Here is a 20,196-nt window from a genome sequence, read left to right as displayed (position 1 = left end):
GACCTATTCTGTAATTGAGAAAGAAGCCCTGGTGGTAAACTGGGCCATGGATTCACTCTGTTATTATCTTCTGGACACGCACTTCACCCTCATTACTGACCATGCCCCCCCTTCGCTGGCTCCATACCATGAAGGACACAAATCCTCGAGTCATGAGGTGGTACCTTTCCCACCAGCTCTTCTCCTTCTGCATCCAGCACCAGGCCGGGAAAGCCCATCTGAATGCAAACTTCTTTTCACGGGATGGTGGAGAGCAGTTGGAGGGGGGGAAGAACCCAAAGGGGGTCATGAGGTGGGAGATGCGTGAAGGAGCAGAGATACTGCAGCCAGGCACAGCAGGGGTTAAGGAACACCTGTGGGTTCAGGTAGCCCTGCCCCGTTATACCTGCAGCCAATGCCAGGCCTGGAGGGGGGAGAAAAGAAGGGAGCCTGGCTCAGCCAGGGGCTGACTGGTGAAGAGGCAGGAGCTCTCTGTATGCCTGCCTGAAGGCACAGACCAGCAACCTGCCTACCAAGGCAGCCACTAGAGGCAAGTAAATCACCCCCTGCCAAGGGGAACCTACAGATAAGCCCCAACTGTGGGGCAACTGGAGTAGCAGGGCCACACCCCAAACTAAAAGGACTTGCATAAGGAGCAAGTAAGACCAGGAAAACAAGCCCTGCACACCCCCTCACGGCTGGGAGAAAGATCCATCTCCCCTGTTTAGGGGTTGAGCGACACAGGACGCTGGGCCAAGACCTGAGGGAGAAGGAGCGGGTCAAGTCCCCTTACAGCCCCCCTAACCAAAGATCTAGCTACTAGGCTCCCTGGCTACTGAGAGCCCTATCATAGACAGTAATATAATTAATGCAAATCAACATGAGTTTATAGAAAATAGATCCTGTCAAACTAACTAGCTATCTTTTTTTTGATGAGATTACAAGTCTGGTTAATAAAAATAATAGTGTTGATGTAATATACTTAGATATCTGTAAGGTGTTTGACTGGATACTTCACGACATTTTGATTAAAAATCTAGAACTATATAAAATTAACATGACCTATTAAATAGATTAAAAACTGACTAACTGATAGTTCTCAAAATGTAATTGTAAAGGGATAATCAGCATCAAATGGGAATGTTTCTAGTGGAGTCCCACAGACCAGTTCTTGGCCCTATGGTATTTAATATTTTTATCAACGACTTGAAAGAAAACAAAGTCATCACTGATAAAGTTTGCAGATGATACAAACACTGGGGAAGTGGTAAATTACAAAGAGGACAGGTCACTGATACAGAATGATTTGGATCACTTGGTAATGGTATACATTTTAATATAGCTAAATGTAAATGCAAATGTGTACATCGAGGAACAAAGAATGCAGGCCATACTTACAGGATGGGGGATTCTATCCTGGGAAGCTGTGACTCTGGAAAAGATTTGAGGGTCATAGAGGATAATCAGCTGAACATGAGCTTCCAGTACAACACTAAGGCCCAAAAGGCTAATGAAATTCTGGGATACATAAACAGGGGAATCTGGAGTAGGAGTAGGGAAGTTACTTTACCTTTATATTTGGCACTTGTGTGACCACTTCTGGAATACTGTGTCCAATTCTAGTGCCCACAATTCATGGAAGATGTTGATAAATTGAAGAGGGTTCAGAGAATGATTAAAGGATTAGAAAACATCCTTAGAGCACTGCAGCAAGGCAGCTATACCAGTGCAGATGTGCCGTTGAAGCACTTCATGAAGATACTACCTATGTCGATGGGAGTCCTCCCATTGATATAGCATTGTCTACACTGGGGGTTAGGTTGGTATAGCTAAGTTGCTCAGGAATGTGGATTTTCCACACCCCTGAGCAATGCAGTTATACCAACATAAATTGTAGTGTAGAACAAGCCTGACAGACTGAGGAAGCTCAGTTTATTTAGCTTAACAAAGAGATGGTTAATGGATGACTTGATCACAGTTTATAAGTATCTACATCAGAACAAATATTTGATAATGGGCTCTTCAGTCTAGCAGAGAGACTGAAAATAGGTGTAAATTTTTAAGAATGGGAGCAATTAACCATTGGAACAACTTACCAAGGATGGTGGATTCTCCATCACTGGCAATATTTAAATCAAGATTGGGTGTTTTTCTAAAAGATCTGCTCTAGGAATTAGTGTAGGAAAGCTCTTTGGTCTGTGCTGTACTTGAGGTCAATCTAGATGATCACAATGGTCCCTTCTGACCTTAGGCCATGTCTACACTAGCACTTACGTCTGCAAAACTTTTGTTGCTCAGGTGTGTGAAAAAACACCCCCTTGGTGACATAAATTTTGCTGGCATAAGCACTTGTCTACACAGCACTATGTTGGCAAGAGACGCTCTCCCAGTGACACAGCTACTACCGTTCGTTGAGCTGGTTTTATTATGTCAACGGGAGAGCTCTTTCCCATCGGCTTAACGCAGCTACCTGAGCGATCTTACAGCAGCCCAGCCGTATTGGTACAGTTGTGCTGCTGTAAGCTTGTAAGTGTAGACATGGCTTTAGAATGAATGAATCTCTGGTGAGCAGCACTACCACGTATGACCAGCTGAGATACGTGCACAGCTGTGGGAAATGAGGGGCCTTGTGCACACTATGTGCTTGGCAATAAGGCTGTGTGTCAGAAGGAGAGTTTGAGAAACTGGGTGTGTTTGTACCTAGTAGCCATAACATAATCTGTGAAAGTCAAATTGTTTTCCTCCCTGAGAAATGAACTGCCAACCACATCTTTACCAAACAGGTTCTCATTTACAAATATGTGAACAACAAAAAGCAGAGCAATATTTGCCTGATTCATAGATTTCAAAACAGTGTGACAATCTGGCACCCAGGACTGAAATTTAAATTGCTGCAACATGAAATTGGAGGGAAAACATTTGGCCTCATTACCAATCCATCAAATACAGAATAAAAATAAACAGGAAAAGACACCTTTAAGCAAGAATGGGGAATAAGAAAGGAATGTAACAGCATGGCCTTCTTCAATCTGGCTCACCAGCCCCACTGGAACCGTCCCCAGAATCTGAGTCTCCTACAAAATAACTCAGAGATAAAGTGCCTCTGTGTGCTGATGACTGACCACACTGTCACCTACGCTGGTCTGTGGAGAAACTGACACTTTCTAGAAACCTGCTGCTTAATGTGGACCTGCAGCGCAGCTTGGTACAAACATCAGGACATTTCAGGAAAAGCCCAGAAGCAACCAGAACAAAGTAAAATTTTATTACATATCTGGCATCAGAATCCAACCCAGTCTACTACACAGGAGTGAAATCTAGGGCCTGACTTCAACAACACCCTATGGCAGCGGTTCTCAAACTGTGGGTCCTGACCCCTTTGAATGGGGTCACCAGGGCTGGCTTAGACTTGCTGGGGCCCAGGGCTGAAGCCCAAGCCCCACCATCCTACCCAGGGCCAAAGCCAAACCCCGAGGGCTTCAGCCATGGGTGGCAGGACTCAAGTTTCAGGCCCCCTGCCTAGGGCTGAAGCCCTTGAGTTTCAGGTTTGGCCCTCCTGCCCGGAGTGGTGGGACTTGGACTTTGGCCCCCTACCCAGGGAAGTGGGGCTTGGGCAGGCTCAGACTTTGGTCCCCTCTCTTGGGGTTGTGAAGTAATTTTTGTTGTCAGAAGGGAGTCACAGTACAATGAAGTTTGAGGACCCCTGCCCTATGGTTACTGGAATAAAACCCCAGCTCTGCAAGTCCTCTGTGGCTACTGAGCACCACTGGGCTGGTTCCCCCTGCTCATCAACATAAAGACTAAGCACATTCAACTTCTGGTGCCACCTCAGTCAAAGTAGCAAATGCTCCATTCTGCACAAAGTAAAAGAGAGTCAAAAACTAAATCCAAATGAAAATATCCATCCCTACACATCATTGCTCCCTGTTCAACAGTTCCCGCCTCCAACCAGCAGAGGAGCTCAAGATGTCAGCCCAGCCCCTGCAGCACCAATCCATGAGGCACTGGAAAGAACAGATCAAATCAGCAACAAAGACGACTGGGACAGCTCCCTGTACAGAACTCTCACCAGCAGAGACCTCGCTGGAGTGACCTTGTGCAAAATGACAGCCAACTCTCGCACTTAGGTACAGAATCAGTGACCACATGCTGGAGGTGAGCCTGGGAAGTCCAAAGCAGAGACCAGCAACTTTGCAGCCAAGGGGACAGAGCAGAGATTGAGACAGAGAAACATGTTCTGCTCCAATGTCCCAAACACCACCAAGTGCATGAAAAATATTTCCTCAGACCATCAGGAATCACCTAGGCTGCCACATCAGCGAGTGAAGAGGAAAATCTGTGCCTGGCCCTGGGAGAAAGGAGAGAGATGGCACCAAGTGATGGAGCACCCTGCTCCCAGATCAAGACCGGATAGCACTGACAAAAGGACGCAGCTCAGACCCCACAGGCAGTGTGTGACCTCATCCCGAGGGATTGCCCTACCTGTGATGGAGCCCCGAATGACTTTTTTTACATTGGGGCAGCACTTGTCCCACTCACCCAGCCCCTAAGGTCTCATTGAACTGACTTGAGCTGGTGTTGGCTCAGAATGCAATCAGCAGGGGTGTGCAGTGGCCGAAGGTGTGACTGTGTCTGGGTGGGAGAGAAGGAAAGGCTCCTCGCTTCTCACTTTCTTGCTCCCAAGTTTTGCTACTCAACAAATCAGTTAGTTCTTAACAAAGTGAGGCAGGGGGTGGCAAGAGCACAGGGCCCCACATCCTAATGCGGGACGGCGAGGGTACAGGCCTCCGCATCCTATCTAATGCAGTGGCGGGGAGCAAGGACACAGGGCCTCCCACATCCTAGCTAACACAGCGCGGCCGGGGTGTATGTGACCATGCCTTAGGGGGTGGGGTACCAGGTCTGGGGGGGCTCTAGGAGGTGGGGGGTAGGCTACTAGGGAGCAGGGGACCTGGGGTGGGGGGCTCTAGAGGGCAGGGGGGGCTAGGTCACTAGGGAGCGAGGGGTCAAGCCAGGAATACTGGGAAGGAGGGCTCTGGGGAGGTGGGAGGGCCAGGTTACCAGGGAGCTCTAGGGGGCAGGGGACCAAGCCGGGGATACCAGAGAGGGAGGCTCTAGGGGTGGGAGGACCAGGTTACCAGAGGGGTCTAGGGAGCGGGGGGCCGGGGGTACCTGGGGTGGGGGGGCTCTAGGGGACGGGGGACTGGGTTACTAGGGGACTATAGGGGGCAGAGGGAACTAGGTCACTAGGGGACAGGGGGCCGAGCCAGGAATATCGGGGAGGGGGACTTTACGGGGTGGGGGTGGGTTACTAGGGGTACCTAGGGTGGTGGTGGGGGCTGTGGGGGGCAGAGGGACTAGGTTACCAGGGGACTCTAGGGGGCTGAGCCAGTGATACCGGGGAAGGGGGCCTCTAGGGGACGGGAGGAGGGCTCTAGGGGGTGGGGGAGGGCAGATGACCAGGGGTTTCTAACTTCTAGGGGGCAGGGGGTACTATACCTAGGGTTGGGAGCTCTAGGGGGCAGGGGGCTGAGCCGGGGATACCGGGGAGGGAGGCTCTACCGGGGGGAGGACCGGGGGTACCTGGGGTGGGGGGGTTCTAGAGGACGGGGGACCCGGTTACCAGGGGACTGTAGGGGGCGGGGGGGCCAAGCCGGGGCTACCGGGGAGGGGGGCTACCGGGGGCTCTAGGGAGAGGGGGCCCGGGGGCCGAGCCGGGATACTCGAGGGCAGCTCTAGGGGCAGCCCTATCGCAGGTCCATGGAGCCGAACAAGGGACCCAGCTCCCGCCCCCTCCCCGCCGGTACCTGCAGCAGCACAAACTCGCGGGGCCTCGGACACCGCGTTTCCCGGCAACGGTCTCCCTAGTGATTGAACCAAATGCACAAGTGACTCGGGAGACCCGCCCCTTCCCACAGCCCGTCCCGCCCCTTCCCACAGCCCGTCCCACCCCCACCAACTTCTCCATAGCCCGCACTCCGTGACAGCCCGTACCCCCCCCCCCAATTTCTCCTACATACACTTATTCGCCCCACACCACATACCCCCGCCTTCCCCTACATACCCCCAACCCCACATGCCTCCTGCCCCACACACCCCAATGTCCCATACATGCCCCTCTCTTCAATCTCCCCCCCATACACCACCGTGTCCAGCTGGGGCCTGCCAGATGTAATCACAGGGTCCCTTTTGGCTTTGGAATCTAAGTTCTGTTGGGCACTGGGCCTCTAACTTGGTGCGTGGAGGAGTCTTTGGGGCCTAAAAAGGCCAGGAAAATTTCCTGTAATTATGTAAGCCAGTCCAAGCTGTCTAAAGCAGCCTGGTTTTAATGCTAGTGGGAGGAGTGTGACCATTTTTAAAAAGGGGAGGGGGGAGAACAACAAGAAACCCATCTACTCCCAACATCACAAGCAATCTAAATAAGAGAGAGAGAAAGAAAGAGGAAGTCTGTTATAGTCATGTCCTTGGGTTCTATGTTGGCACCAACACCTACAGTGTCAGCAGTCCATGAGACTAGGGTGATGGTGTCACTTGTCCACTGTGATTTGAACTGAGATACCCAAACTCATTTCTAGAGTGAATCAGACACAGAGTTATTTATTCAGTGAAGTCAGCATGTTTGCAAATTGACCACAGGCAGTTTATGATGGAATGGCAATGGAATTCATTGCCACAAGGTGTCACTGAGACCAAGAGTTTAGTAGGATAAAAAAGGATTTCAAATTTACATGGATGGAGACTATCTAGATTTAGAATTGTAAGCATTGAAAAACAGGTACGAGTTTTGGAAAAGGGCTAAACCACCACCTCCATCTGTAGAGGAATAGGAAGGAACTTCCCCTATGAACAGATTATACATAATTGCCCAGTTCATGATTTCTTGCACTTTCCTCTGAAGGAGTTAGTCCTGCACTGTTAAAAGGGTGCTGGACTACAGAGGTCCCAGGTCTGATGTAGTCTGGCAAGTCATATGTGCCCATGTTTTCTCTGAATTTGTTATTGAAACTGGATATTCTGCAAATTGGTAGTTCAGGAGCAACTCACTGTGATTATTCAGTATTTACAATGTCTTTGCTAGACACTGGATTTATAGCTTATTACAACAATCTGTAACCCCCTAACCCCTGTTTTTATCCTATGACTAGGGGTATTAGTGGGCCACTTAACCTTATATAGCCCCTTAGAATATGTGCTAACTACTTATGCTAAACTATCTGTTTGATTTTGTATTTAACAGTGACACTCTGAGTACCTTTCACAGACCTGAAGAGCTCTGTGTAGCTTGAAAGCTTATTTAGCTCAGCAACGGAACGTGGTCCAATAAAAGATATTACCTCACCCACAATGTTCCCTCTAATTTTTCCCATTCATGTGCGGAATTAATTTTGTTATGTGCACCAATATGGAGGTGATGTGGGAGGGTGAGGCCAAGAGGTTTGGAATGTGAGATGGGGCTCAGGGCTGGGGCAGAGGTCGGGGTGCAGGTGTGTGTGTGTGAGGGCTCCGGTTGGAGTGTGGGCTTTGGGGTGTGTCTGGGGATGAGGGGTTTGGGACGGGACTCAGGGCTAGGGTTGGTGTGCACTCTGGCTGGGCTGCGGGCTCTGGGGTGGGGCTGAGAGGTTTGGGATTCAGGCTGCCCAGGGCTGCGACAGGGAGAGAGGACTCCCCCCAACAGCTCCAGGGCTGGGGAGAGGCGGGCCCTGCGGGTGTGTTTGTGTGTGTGTGTGGCCCCACTGTGATACAGCCCCAGGGCTGGGAGAGTTGCTGCAGCCCTGCACACCCCAAGCTCCCCCATCAACACCCCTCACCTTACCCCATGCCCCTGAGTGCAGTGTGTGGCCCTTTGTGGCCTTCTGCACAGCCATGCACCTTAGAGGGAATGTAGCTCACCCACCATGTCTCTCTAATATCATGGGACTGACATGGCTACAACACTGGATACTGTATTTATGATGTAAGGCATATTGGTTAGCTTTGATTGGACAGATGTGTCACACTACATTGTTTCTGTTCCCTGACAGGTAAAGTGTAACAATCAGATTTGGATACAAACACCCAACTTAAAAGTTCAAAATTTGATTTCTGCAAATATTCTCTAATATATGCTTAAAATTCATGGTGATTTACAAACAATCCTGCTCGTGAATGTGTTTGCAAGGACCCCACTCCTCCACCTCCACCCCCACCCATGTGTCTTGATATCTGTTCCACCCACAGCCACACTAACTTCAGTGGCACTTCACACAGGTGCAATGACCAGCCAGGTGGATGGAGCTGAAAGATCAGGACATAAAATATTTGTGGAAAACAGAAAAGGGCCACAAATCAAATAATACAATTTCCATGATTTACTGAGTTGCTCACCTGGCTTAATTCATTATCATCATATAAATACATGATTGGAATCAGGGACAAATATGAAGGGGAGACCCAGAAAAAAAAGTGTGATGCAGTATTAAAGGCAGAAGAAAACCCATAATGGAACAAATCCTGCTTGTCTTACTCTTGCAAGGAATCCCTTGTCTTATGGGGACGCCTTACTCGAGTAAAACCAGTAGGGTTTGGCTAACTTGTACACAGGATTATATTCTGTTGTCCTCTCTGTGTTGTATAAATCTCCAACTAAAATCTTAAAGTTTGTAGAGCAGAAAACATTGAGTCAAGATTTTAAATACATATTTTCTTCATAAAGTTCAGTAGAAGCAAAGTAAAGTACTTTTTATTTATTTACAGTATTTATGTTTTCTTTACATACCTACAGCAACATCAAAAATTATTCACAAAAGCTTAACTAAGTGTAAAAATGTTATTTCATTGGACATTTGACCTATCAGCTTGATATTATGGAAAATGTTGACTTTTTCCCCCCATGCAGTATCCAGATTGTCTGAGCATCATTTTTAAGTTTTCTGGTACATTTAGGGCCACATTTTTTAAAAAAGTCTCTAAACATGCACACCTAAATTTGCACACTTTTGTGTACAATTTTAGTCACCCAATCTTTTGAACACAAACTCAGATTTGCAGATATGAGTAGGGGGGCATGCAAAAACTTGAGCACATGAAAATGAGCGCACAAAATATCAGGAGTGTAAATTTAGAGTTCAAGCTCAGGCTATTTTGAAAATTTAGCCCCATGTGTATATAAAGTTTAACCAAGGAAGTGTTTTCTCAGTGCTACCAAAACTATGGTTCACTTTACTTTTTAAATAAGGCTTTTATTTCTGAGATACTAGACAATTATCAGGTTCTCACATATTCATACTTGCCTCTCTGTGCAGACCCTTTACCAAGAGACTTGTAGCAATAATAAGAAATGGCCACTAACTTATTGCCATGTCCACATTGGAAAAAAGTGTTAGGTGCTCACTTTTATATGATTTTCAGAGTGGGAAAACAATTACATTAAACTTATATAAAATTATATTTTCCTTTGCAACCAAATGGAAACAGTTCTCCAATACATAACATTCAAACTCTGGGCCAAAGTGTGATCGCCTTTTGCTCACACAAGTAGTTTCCTTTAAATTAATAGGACTACTCAGAAAAGTAAGGCAATTATAATCTGACACTGCCTAGAAATAAAGGATAAAGGTTTGAGATTACATTTTTGACAATTGGTTAGTGGAGTTACAGTCCTGTCCTCTTGACCTGAAGCTCAAACTGCAAAAGGAGTTTTTTAAGGTAGAGTTGAATTCTTTAGTTTGCCCTTTAGTGCTAAGTAGACATAGCGTGAGGTGATTTTGACTCTATTAACGCTATTTCCTAAACTGAAAACCAGGAAGCAGTTGGTAAATGTACTGCAGGAGGAAAGGAATAACCCTGAATTGCAGTCTGGAACAGCTTCTTGCTGCACTCACTTCTTTCTATGCACATTTAACTCCTGAAGCTGAATTCAGTAATAATGTAGGGTCTGATTTTCAGCATAATCTTAAATGGTTTTCCCTTTCTGTGCCCACAATTGAGTGGATGTGAATTCTTGCAGACACAGTATTTCACAATTTAATTACAGGCATAATTTCAGCCATTTAGTTGTCCAAGTATCTGACTGCAATGAGGAAGGTAAATGCTGTTTCTACAAATAACTGAAGCCACAATTTTAAGTGCCCACAAATTGTAGGCACACAGACAAAGGCCAGGTTTTAATAATCTGATCCTTTAAATGCAGTAAAATCTGGGCTATTATCCATGTATATGAATTCCTGGACATGTCAGTGTGTGTGTGTGTATATATATATATTGGTATTACTATAGCAATGTCAATGGAGATAATTTTCTAATAATGTGTCCATTCTCCTGCAATCTAACCTATTCAGCTAATATTATGGAGAAGTATTTTATAAAGCAGTGAACTGAATCTGGAGATACAGGTATGACCAAACAAGTCCCTTAAGCCATAACTTGCCAGGTCCTCTTGGTATCTTGAAAGTACAAGTCTTGCAGTGTGCTACCTGTTTGATGTATCTTGGTGTCACAGTCAGCTGGTGTTCCTTATCACTGAGACAAGCCAATCTTTCAGCAATAATCTCAGCAAGATCTTGGATTTCACAGCAATAGGCTCACTCCTCCAAGCCAGTGATGATATTACATCCACCTATTTCTTTTTGGCAGAAGATCAACACAACAGTTATAGAATTGGTGAGAGTGAGAGTCCATCCTTGTCTTCTAAAAATGTAAAGAAACCCCAAACAATCCTTTTGTCCCATTCTACTGAGCTGAAAATGACATCAGTATCTGTTGACTGTGTGGCAGTAAAATGCTATCTCTTAGATTTTTTTCATAGCACAAAATGTGCTGGCTGTTATTTGAGTCTACTGTATTCCTCAATTTCTCTCTTCAAAAAGGAAGTATAATATAAGTTAAGCTTAGGTTCAGAAATGCATATGTTTTACTTAAAAACATTCATCTGTTCAAAATTCAAAATAAACTTTATGGGATACAGTGTGTTTTTTTAAATAACATTTCATTCAAACTGTATATAATTCATTAAAGTATTCATACAGCAAACAATGGTTAACCCTTGAAAATGTGTAGAAAAAGATTTTCACACAAAAAAGGAAAACAAAATTCTGAGGTATCACACTCACACATACACCCAAACACACACGCAGGCTGCAGCAAAAGCAGAAAATTGTAGGCCCAAAAGAAAATGATGATTGATTGTTCTATTAGAGAGTCCAGGTAGCTCAGGAAAAAACAAAAACAAACCCCCCCACAATAGTCCTCTGAGTAAAGAACTACCTCAAGAAAGTTCAAGTGCATTGGAGACCTGATCACCTAAACTGTTTCTGCAAAGCAGCTCCCTGCACCTGAGAGAAATGCAGCCCAAGGTGACTTGTGCAAATATAAGGAATCAGTTGAGGCTATTTCCTGTTAGTCCTTAAACACACGAGGGGTGTCCAAAGATTCGCTTAGTCCTTGATCACGCAAGATACTGCTGGAGTGCCGTCTTCGCCCTGAAATCACAAATATTCCATTAACCATTGGATCTGGACTTCAAAAAAATAAACACCCGCTGGAGATTTATGGTTAACATTTATCCAATAGGACATTCTGTGCACAAGGCTAGCATGTGAGGGAGGAACAATGTTAGTGTGGCAATAAAAGGCTAAACTATTAACACGTTAAGATGGCAAAGCCTGAGGTTTCTCAGCAAAAGTACAGCCCAATGCCATTTGTGCTATTTTCTTCAGCTAGGAGGAAAACTCTTTTGTGCTACATGAGCAATGAGTAGCACCAAACACTCATTAAACCAGATCTAACCCACTGGTCCGGATTGCACCCCAGAATGTGACAACGTGGATGGCCTCTTTGCCCCAGGATTGCACTAGTAGCTCATACTGAGTTGTCTGTCCACTCTAACTCACAGAGCCTTTTCAGGGTCACTGCTTTCCAGGATACAATGCCCCATTCTGTGGGTATGGGCTGCATTCCTTGTTCCTAGATGTATAACTTTGAATTGGCTGTATTTAAATGATCCCTTGAAATATGTAACTACTTATGCTAAACAATATGTTCCACCTTGTGTTTAGCTGGAACACTCTGAGTACGTTTCTCAGATCTAAAGAAGAGCTCTGTGTAAGGTTAAAAGCTTGTCTCTCTCACCCAACCGAAGTTGGTCCAATAAAAGATATTACCTCACCCACCTTGTCGCTCTAATATCCTGGGACTGACATGGCTACAACTACACTGCATACTACTAAAGTTACACATTAAATCTACAAGACTGGATAAATTATATTCAAGATTAAAAAAAATTAGCTGAGGATACTGAAACTGCCTTAATTTTTAGTAAAACATGGCATACTGAAAAAGTGCTAATGTTGTGTCAGTGTGTACTGCTGTTTTTGAGGAGGGAGATAACGTATGAGTTGATAACCATCTTGGTGTCTGTCCTGCCTTAGAACTTGTCATAAATCCTACTTAGCAACCATTCTTCACATAAGATGAATATAATATTTTATTCCTATGTGGCAGGACTCATCAATGTAAAGAGAAAGTCAGACACAAATGTACAAAAAGGCACTGTCTCGTGGATTTTTCTGTAATCCAAATGCTTTCAAAACAAGATGCATTTTTTTTAAAAAAGCACAGATTTCCCTCTGATCTCTATTTTGGGGGTTCTTTTATACTTACTTGTCACAAAGATTTGGATCTGATGACTGACTCAGTTTGTGTAGGATATCTACTATTCCGATATCTCGTAGTTTATCTTGGCGTTCTTGTGAACCTAAAAAAATAAATCACATTATAGGGGATAACATCAAATAAGTGATTTATTAAAAATGATAAAAAAGAATTGGAGACAGGTATGTGCTATGAGGGGATAGAATGTGTGGATGCAAATAAAATGCTGTGCTAAGAAGCCCTTTAAGCTGACTTAACCTATGGCTGCTCTGTCTTTTCCCTTTTGGAAGAAGCTACTAAATTTTTTTCCCTTCATTTTTTCACATGAATAAATGAGAGAAAATTAAACAGGCTAGAACCTGAACAGATTTTATTATAAAGTAAGGAGTTTAACTCTGATTGGCTTCTTCCTTTCCAACTGTCTCTGATATAGGGTGTATTTAGCTGAAAACTTGTTACAGAGTTAAACTTCTAGCACTCAGTGGACAACACAAGCTAATACAGGAAATCAGAATGCTGGAAATACAGCGTGAAGTTTTACATGCTGAAGTGAGATTTGTTCCTGATGCTCCACATTCTCAAATTACTCAGCAGTAGAGTGGGAGATCAAACTACAAAAATAAGTCTCCTTGTTGAGGAACACCACAGCAGATTTAGAGGATGTAACCACCAATCTAAGAGTCATCCTCCCCCAACCCCATCTCCACTCACACCACCCCCTCCCTAGCACTGCTCCCATCTCCTGCTCTGCAACTCCGTTGCTTCCAACTCCTGATTCATAGGGTATGTCTGTACTGCAGTGTAAGTCCAAGCTTAGACTCAGGCTCAAGCCCAAACCCCCTTCCTAACACATAATTCTGTCTGATCTGGGCCCGGGCCCAAGCTCAGGACCCCACAAAGGTGAAGGGTTTGAGCCCAGGCCCTGCAATGTCTTGGGTTCAAATGCCATCATTTTGCAATGTGGAAATAGCTCAGGCCCGGGCCTCCCAGACTCAGGACGTGAGAGTCCACCAATGCTATTCCACACTCCCACGAGATGGTGGCCTCTATGCTTTTTATCCCAAGACTGGCCAATCAAGTCCCAGGAAATGGAAGCCACCCCTCTGGGTCAAGCACAGCTGCTCAGCATTTAACTCTTCCATTTTATTCCGACCATTGAGCTGCAAGCAGAGCGAACCTTCTCCTGAGTTTGTAATGGCCACTGACACGAAGAAGTCCTTTGCCAAGTGTGCTGCTACATGGTCATGGGAGCAGAGTCTGATTTTGGTTAATCACTGGTGAGAGGAGAGCAAACTGTTTGACTTCACCAAGAATTCCAGGAATGACCACAAGTACCAGGAAATAACAAAGAAGCTGGCAGCACTGGGGATTCGCTTGACTGGTTAACCAGTGCAGGGAGTGTATTAAGCAGCTCAAAATGACCACTGTAAGCCAGGTATGAGAACTGCACCTCTGGAAACTCGCTGTCATCCTGCCCCTTTTACAAAGGGCTTGAGTGGGTGCTGCAACTGTGCCAAGCACTGAGCCACAAACACTTCACGACAGCCTGGTAAGCTTGGATGGTGACCTTCTCACCCCCGAACCCAGTATAGGACTGTACCATGTACCAGATGAAGCTGCTGAAGTGAACAAACTGGGACAGTCCCCGAGGAAGCTTTGCAGCACATTCTAGGTCCCTGCTCAGAGGAGCTATTTGATGCCCTCCTGGCGGAGCAGCCTGCCACACAACTGGCAGCAGAAACAAGAGGCAGTAGCCCCTCAGCCTGGTTAGTTTCTGGCTCCATGTTTGTTGTTGTTAATATAGGGAAGGGAGTGATTTCCAGGTTGTGACCCAATGCAAACTTTATTACAAACTTCAGGAAGAAGCATGTATCCACTAATGGTAGATTTTATTACCATTACTGCACCATATCATATAATATATATTTCAAATAATAAAGGTAAACACAGAAGGGGCAACCTGTAAATTGTATCCAAACACTCTCTCTCAATACATTCATCTACTCAAGCAATACTATAAATTAACAGGTTCTTGGTCCCCACCCTCCACTGTATAAGCAGCTATGTCATTCACAATCAATTGTCCCCCCTACCCCATTTCATTAAGTGATAACTGGAATACCTCATTTACTGCCAACCTTGTACAACAATCACATTCATAAACGCATATTCTCCATCTTCCATTGGGTCATGCAAGTCCATAATGTGAGTGCACAAAACATCCCCGATGTGCGTTGTCATTCAGGAACCATTAAGCTGTGTCACAGCGACCAGCTGGGGATCTTCGTCTCATTGCCCTCCCTCCCCCAGCCTCCCTATTGTCTATCAATCACTTGCTGCATTTGCATCTAGACCTTAAGCTCATTGTACTACTACCTAACATTTGCCATTCTCTCCGTTGAAAGGATTTTGTTCTGACAATACTTTCTGTCCAAGACAATACATAAAAGTATGAGAGTCTCTTACCTTCTTCTTCATTCCATATGAGATTAGATATGCAAAACATGGCGGCAAGCTGAAGTTTAGCATTCGAATGACTCTGAATATAGAAACAGAATTTTTGGAGTTTCAGAAGCTAAATATCACAAAACTTTTTAGATGTACATTTTCTAACATTCACTTAAGGACTGAGGTAAAAAATCGTGGGCAATTCCTCATCCACGATCTGCACCAAAGACATGACTGCTATTTAGAGCAGTCAGGTACAGTGTTCTTTGAATGGAGAGTTATTTTGTCCTTGATTTCAAAATAGATTCTACCTTCACCATATTGCAGCCATTGTTACACTCACTACACTAACCATGGAGCCAAGAGGCTCTTGCTGCTGCCACTCTCCCATCTGGCATCAGGTTCAGTCCAGTCCAGTCCAGCCTATAGATCATCAGGAAGATTGTACCAGCAACACTGCTCCTGAGCATAACTGTATTCTCCTCAGACTTGCTTTCTATTTCGGAACTCTCACTCTCAGGCAGCTGGGATGAGCCTGTTAAAAGCTGGGGTTTCCTCAGAACTGCTGTGTTTCTGTTATATCTTGAGATACCAGCAAGTTCTTTTCAACACAGTTATAAAATATTTGATTTGATTCTGCCTTGGCCTGTTGTTCTAGAGGCACCAAACAGAAGAACAACTATGCACAGACTGTGTGCCCTGATTCCTACAGCAACTAGCCTGGTCTTTAATAGGTATTGAGGGAACATTTCTGTTTAGATTTCTCTGCTGAACTGGTTGTGTAACAAAGCGTTGGTCCTGGTGCTCAGACACATATCCCTTCACTCTGTTCCAAGGCTCAGTTGCCCCTTTAATAATGAGTTCATGGAGCACGTGACAGGGGTCATGTGACTGCAGGTTGAGAGGGCCCTTCCATGTGCGAAACCAAGCAGGCTTGAGGGGGGTGGAGAAACCAAACTTTTTGAGCTGAGCTCCCCATTTGAGTTACAATTTTTTGTTGCACCCCCCCAAACTCAAACAGGTTTGGAAGCCCACTAAGGTGAGTCAGGGGTGCAGGTGGTGCTCCGTCCCTGAGCCCTGCTGTGTGGGACTGGCCTGAGCCACCTGGCGTTGCTACTCCCCCTCCCCGCCCTGCTGAACATTTTTCACATCCCACAGTTTGAAAACCTCTAGAAGCTGTTGCCGGAAGGCAGAAAACTGGGGGGAGGAACATGACCGTGCATGTCCCCTCACATGTCACCTCTGCTTACCTGTACACGGCAGACTATTAAAATAAGCCAAAAAGTCTGAAAACCATTGACCTACCCCAGAGAAGCAGCAAAAGTATGAGCTCATCTCTATCTATTCCAATGAGATGCTAACTAGAAGCGTACAGATCAGTGTTAATGCCACACAGGCAGGTTAACAAACAAACACTGGAGTCCATGCTCACCCCAGCTAAAGGACATGCAACGAAGCAAATACTTGAGGGGCTGAACAAACCTGAATCTGTTGTTTTTCAGATACCATACTGCAAGGAACTTCTTTTCAGGGCTGTTGAAGGCTAGTCTTGCTAGGGGTGACGTGGGAAAAGGGTGGATTTGATTTAAATCACTAGTCTGGAAGACTATTTTATCATGGATTTAAGCATGGATTTCTACATAAATATGCATTCTTGTTGGTTGTTATAACCTCAAGACATATTCTTCACAATTCAGAGATAGATGTAGGTTTCATTTTTAGAAGGTAAAAAGAACAAGAATACTTGTGGCACCTTAGAGACTAACAAATTTATTAGAGCACAAGCTTTCGTGGGCTACAGCCCACTTCATTGGATGCATAGAATGGAACATATAGTAAGATATATATATATACACACACCTATATGTTCCATTCTATGCATCCAATGAAGTGGTATGTATATATATCTTACTATATGTTCCATTCTATGCATCTGATGAAGTGGGCTGTAGCCCACAAAAGCTTATGCTCTAATAAATTTGTTAGTCTCTAAGGCGCCACAAGTACTCCTGTTCTTTTTGCAGATACAGACTAACACGGCTTCTACTCTGAAACCTGTCTTTTAGAAGGTACACACTATATATTTTTAAAGTGATTTACTTTGAAAACTTTTCAGATTAGTTTTACAGCTATGTCAGAAAATGAATGATTGTTTGGTTATTTCATTTACCGAAGGTAATTGAAGCAGATATTTATGAAGTCATTGGGAGATGAACTATCTCCAATTCAACAGGTTAATCGTTAATATTTGGAGGATTTTCTTGCCATACTGTATTAGGAGGAGAACATCACCAGACAGACATTTAAATTGTTTTATTCAACTAAAACCACAACAACAACGTTATGTATTCTGGATGTTTTTCTTCAACAGCAAACATATAATATTTTAACAAAACAAGCATATGAATTTTTTAATTTAAACATTCATGTTTTTTAAAAGCAGGTTTGTTTTGCTTAAAATTGTTTTAAACTAAAATAGTTAAATGAAATATTGAAAAAAAAACCAACAAAAATTAAATTGACTACGTCAGCCAGGTCAACATGAGAAACTTAAAATATTGGCTTCTGCAGCTAACTCAGTCATCTTCACCTTCATTTTCCTGTTTGTTCATAATCCGGAAAAGAAAAACAAGCTTTCCTGCTTTTTCAGGTCCCAAACAATTTCTCAATTTGGAATGAATTAGTCCAAAGGAAGAAAATATTCTTTCTACACCAGAAGAAGCTACTGCTGTTAAAAGCGAGATCATCACTTCAACAGTCTCTGAATCCAAGTGCTTAAGTGACTTCCATCAGTTCACTGATGTGACTTTCTTTAAAATATCATCATCAAACACATATTTCTTGAATGGCTCACCCTTAGCTCTGAAGTTTACTATAGTTGGCATTATGGAGAGATGACTGCTGGATGTCCATGTCATAACCAACTCCTCTTCTTCAGCAGTTAAGGTTTGACCTTGGTGCCGAGTATTGAGACTATTTGCAAGAAAATGAGCTGGGGATAGTGCTTGTCCCATTTGTTTTTTTTAATGCTTGTAATTTAACTCTGTTGTTGCATATTTCTCTTTTTAAGATCTCACTTAGTTCCCTCCAAATTTCAACAGCGTCAGCAATAAAACAGGTATTTCCCTGCATTTTGTTCAAGGCTACAGAAATAGGCTTCAGGGTACTCGGCATGTGTTCAACATTTCTCTTAAGCCCAATGTTGAGAACTTGGGCTGTGATAGTGCCATTTTTTTTTCCACAATTTTGTTCACAAACTGTCATCAGATTAGGCCAGTTCTTGATACAGTGCTCAAAACAGTCCACTACTGAGTTCCATCGCACGTCTTGTGGGAGAGTTAGCCTGGTTCCTCCCACTTTTTTCAGAGCAGCTGCTGCAAAGTGGTTGATACGGAAGTATTTTGCGATTTCAACAACATTAGCCTTTATTTGTGGAACACTGAAGTCTTTGGCTAGGAGGTGCATCAAATGAGCACTGTAACCGTATTTTATTAGCTTGAGACTCTCTTCACGCTCTTCTAAGTTTCTTCTCATCTTGGATACTTTTGCAGCTTGGTCACAGACAATGCTGCATACTAGACATTTGAATTTTTTTCCACAGTTTGTTATAGCTTTTACTGCTACTTCTTGTAAGTATTCTGTTGTGTGTACATTTCCAGATGTATCAATTGTTTCTGTAAGGAAGACATTCCCTTCTTCTGTTGTCACATAAGCACGTACAACGGGATCATTGTGGACATTGCTCCACCCATCAAGACTCAGGTTAATAATTTCACTCTCCAGACCTTTTGCAAACTGCTCAATTTCTCTTTCATACACTTTATCCAGCAATTTGCCTGCAACATCTGCTCTGTAGGGCGGACTGTATCCTGGTCTTAATGACTGAACAATGTTAATGAACTGTGGGTTCTCAGTCATACGGAAAGGAGAGTTTGTTGCATAAACAAACTGGACAATTTTTTCATCAATTACCCCATTTTGTAATCTGCTGGTTCTCATCACAAACTTATCTGTGGTTGTTTCTGGATGATGGAGGTTTTTTTTCCTTTTTGCTACAGGTGATATATACTGTGGCTATGTGACATACATGAAACACTATCATTGGCAGATAACTCTGAAACTATAGAAAAATGATGATGATCTTGAAGGTGGATAGTTTTCAGAATCCTGTATGTTGAGGATGGATTCTCCTAAACAAAATAAGTCAATGCAGTTATTTAATTATTATTACCATACTGCTCATTTAGTATTACTCATTGCATTAACTGACACTCAGTACTACTTTAAAGGTGAAATTGTAAAAGGAAGATCTGCCTATTTCAGCTATTTATTTTTTAAACACAACTACATCTAAAATGGTAGTACCATAGAGTAACAACTATATTTTTTGCTCAAACATGAAAATTCAAGAATAGTCCAGAAGGAAGACAGGCAGTCCTGAAAAAAGACGTATGAAATAAAAAAGTTTACCAACCTAAAGGTCCTGCATGTTCAGACATGTTCCTTTCATCATCTTCAACGCAGCTTCCTCCTGAGAAGGAACACTTCTCATGCTGTTGTTTCATTTGGGTAACCAAGCCTTGCATTTCTTTGTTGCACTGTTTGCATTTTGCACGCATGCCCGTCTTACCCACAGGTAGAGGAACTTCATTAAAATATTCCCAAACTGGGTCTCTTTTATGGTTTGCTGCCATTATAGGTTTTCCCTTCTAGTGAGAGAATGGTATGGTAGATCTCAAATCAATGAAGGCTACACTGAGAAAGACCTCAAGGCTTCTGGAATATGCTGCTCAAACAGTTTCACTTTTGTTTCTAGTGCCTGTCCCTCCCCTCCCACATTTATCTCCAGACTTCTTCTCCTTGTCCAGATCTATTCCGCCCCCAACAATCTTCTATTCATTTGAAACTTTGCACTTTTAGAGAGGTAAGGGATTGACTCTGTGTACACAAATTTGCAGAGGGACAATAGGGTTGATGTCTGTTATTTCTCACCTCCATATAGTATTTATTTATTTTAAAACATTTTTGCTGTTCACAAGCATGTTATCTCTGGAGACATAAATCCACAGTTTGAGAACTGCAAAACTAGGTATCTCTGATGGTATCTTTTAGACTCAGCACTGAGTCCCATTGTGTAGATAG

The 20,196-nt window shown here is 43.8% G+C and overlaps 3 protein-coding genes across 8 annotated transcripts in view; all 3 read right to left on the bottom strand.

Moving 5' to 3' along the window:
• NME9 (NME/NM23 family member 9) overlaps positions 1 to 5,866 on the bottom strand; it is a 35,828-nt gene extending 29,962 nt beyond the window's left edge. Inside the window, exon 1 of one of the 2 annotated variants that reach the window (XM_084638908.1) lies at positions 5,787 to 5,866. The gene's annotated coding sequence lies outside the window, so the exon portion shown is untranslated. The remainder of the gene's footprint in view (positions 1 to 5,786) is intronic. The other variant, XM_084638907.1, reaches the window with a different exon arrangement.
• A 2,859-nt stretch (positions 5,867 to 8,725) lies between these two features.
• The window catches only part of ARMC8 (armadillo repeat containing 8), a 181,132-nt gene continuing 169,661 nt past the window's right edge, over positions 8,726 to 20,196 (bottom strand). For all 5 annotated transcript variants that reach the window (XM_084640229.1, XM_084640230.1, XM_084640231.1 and 2 more), the window contains 3 exons: positions 15,073 to 15,145; positions 12,616 to 12,709; positions 8,726 to 11,435 (listed from right to left, as the gene is read on the bottom strand). In XM_084640229.1, the coding sequence (XP_084496355.1) occupies positions 11,402 to 11,435; positions 12,616 to 12,709; positions 15,073 to 15,145 (201 nt within the window). In that variant the 3' untranslated portion in view covers positions 8,726 to 11,401. The remainder of the gene's footprint in view (positions 11,436 to 12,615; positions 12,710 to 15,072; positions 15,146 to 20,196) is intronic.
• LOC311525845 (uncharacterized protein) lies at positions 17,562 to 20,087 on the bottom strand. Its single transcript, XM_084638244.1, has 2 exons — positions 19,529 to 20,087; positions 17,562 to 19,244 (listed from the first exon to the last, which is right to left on the bottom strand). Exon 2 carries the CDS (start codon positions 19,051 to 19,053, stop codon positions 18,028 to 18,030), a length of 1,026 nt encoding a protein of 341 aa, XP_084494370.1. The 5' UTR covers positions 19,054 to 19,244; positions 19,529 to 20,087; the 3' UTR covers positions 17,562 to 18,027.

This window comes from Lepidochelys olivacea, assembly GCF_965140295.1.
Source record: "Lepidochelys olivacea isolate rLepOli2 genome assembly, chromosome: 9".
Taxonomy (NCBI): domain Eukaryota; kingdom Metazoa; phylum Chordata; order Testudines; family Cheloniidae; genus Lepidochelys; species Lepidochelys olivacea.
Note: the sequence above shows the minus strand (reverse complement) of the source record. Positions and strands in the feature narration are given on the sequence as shown.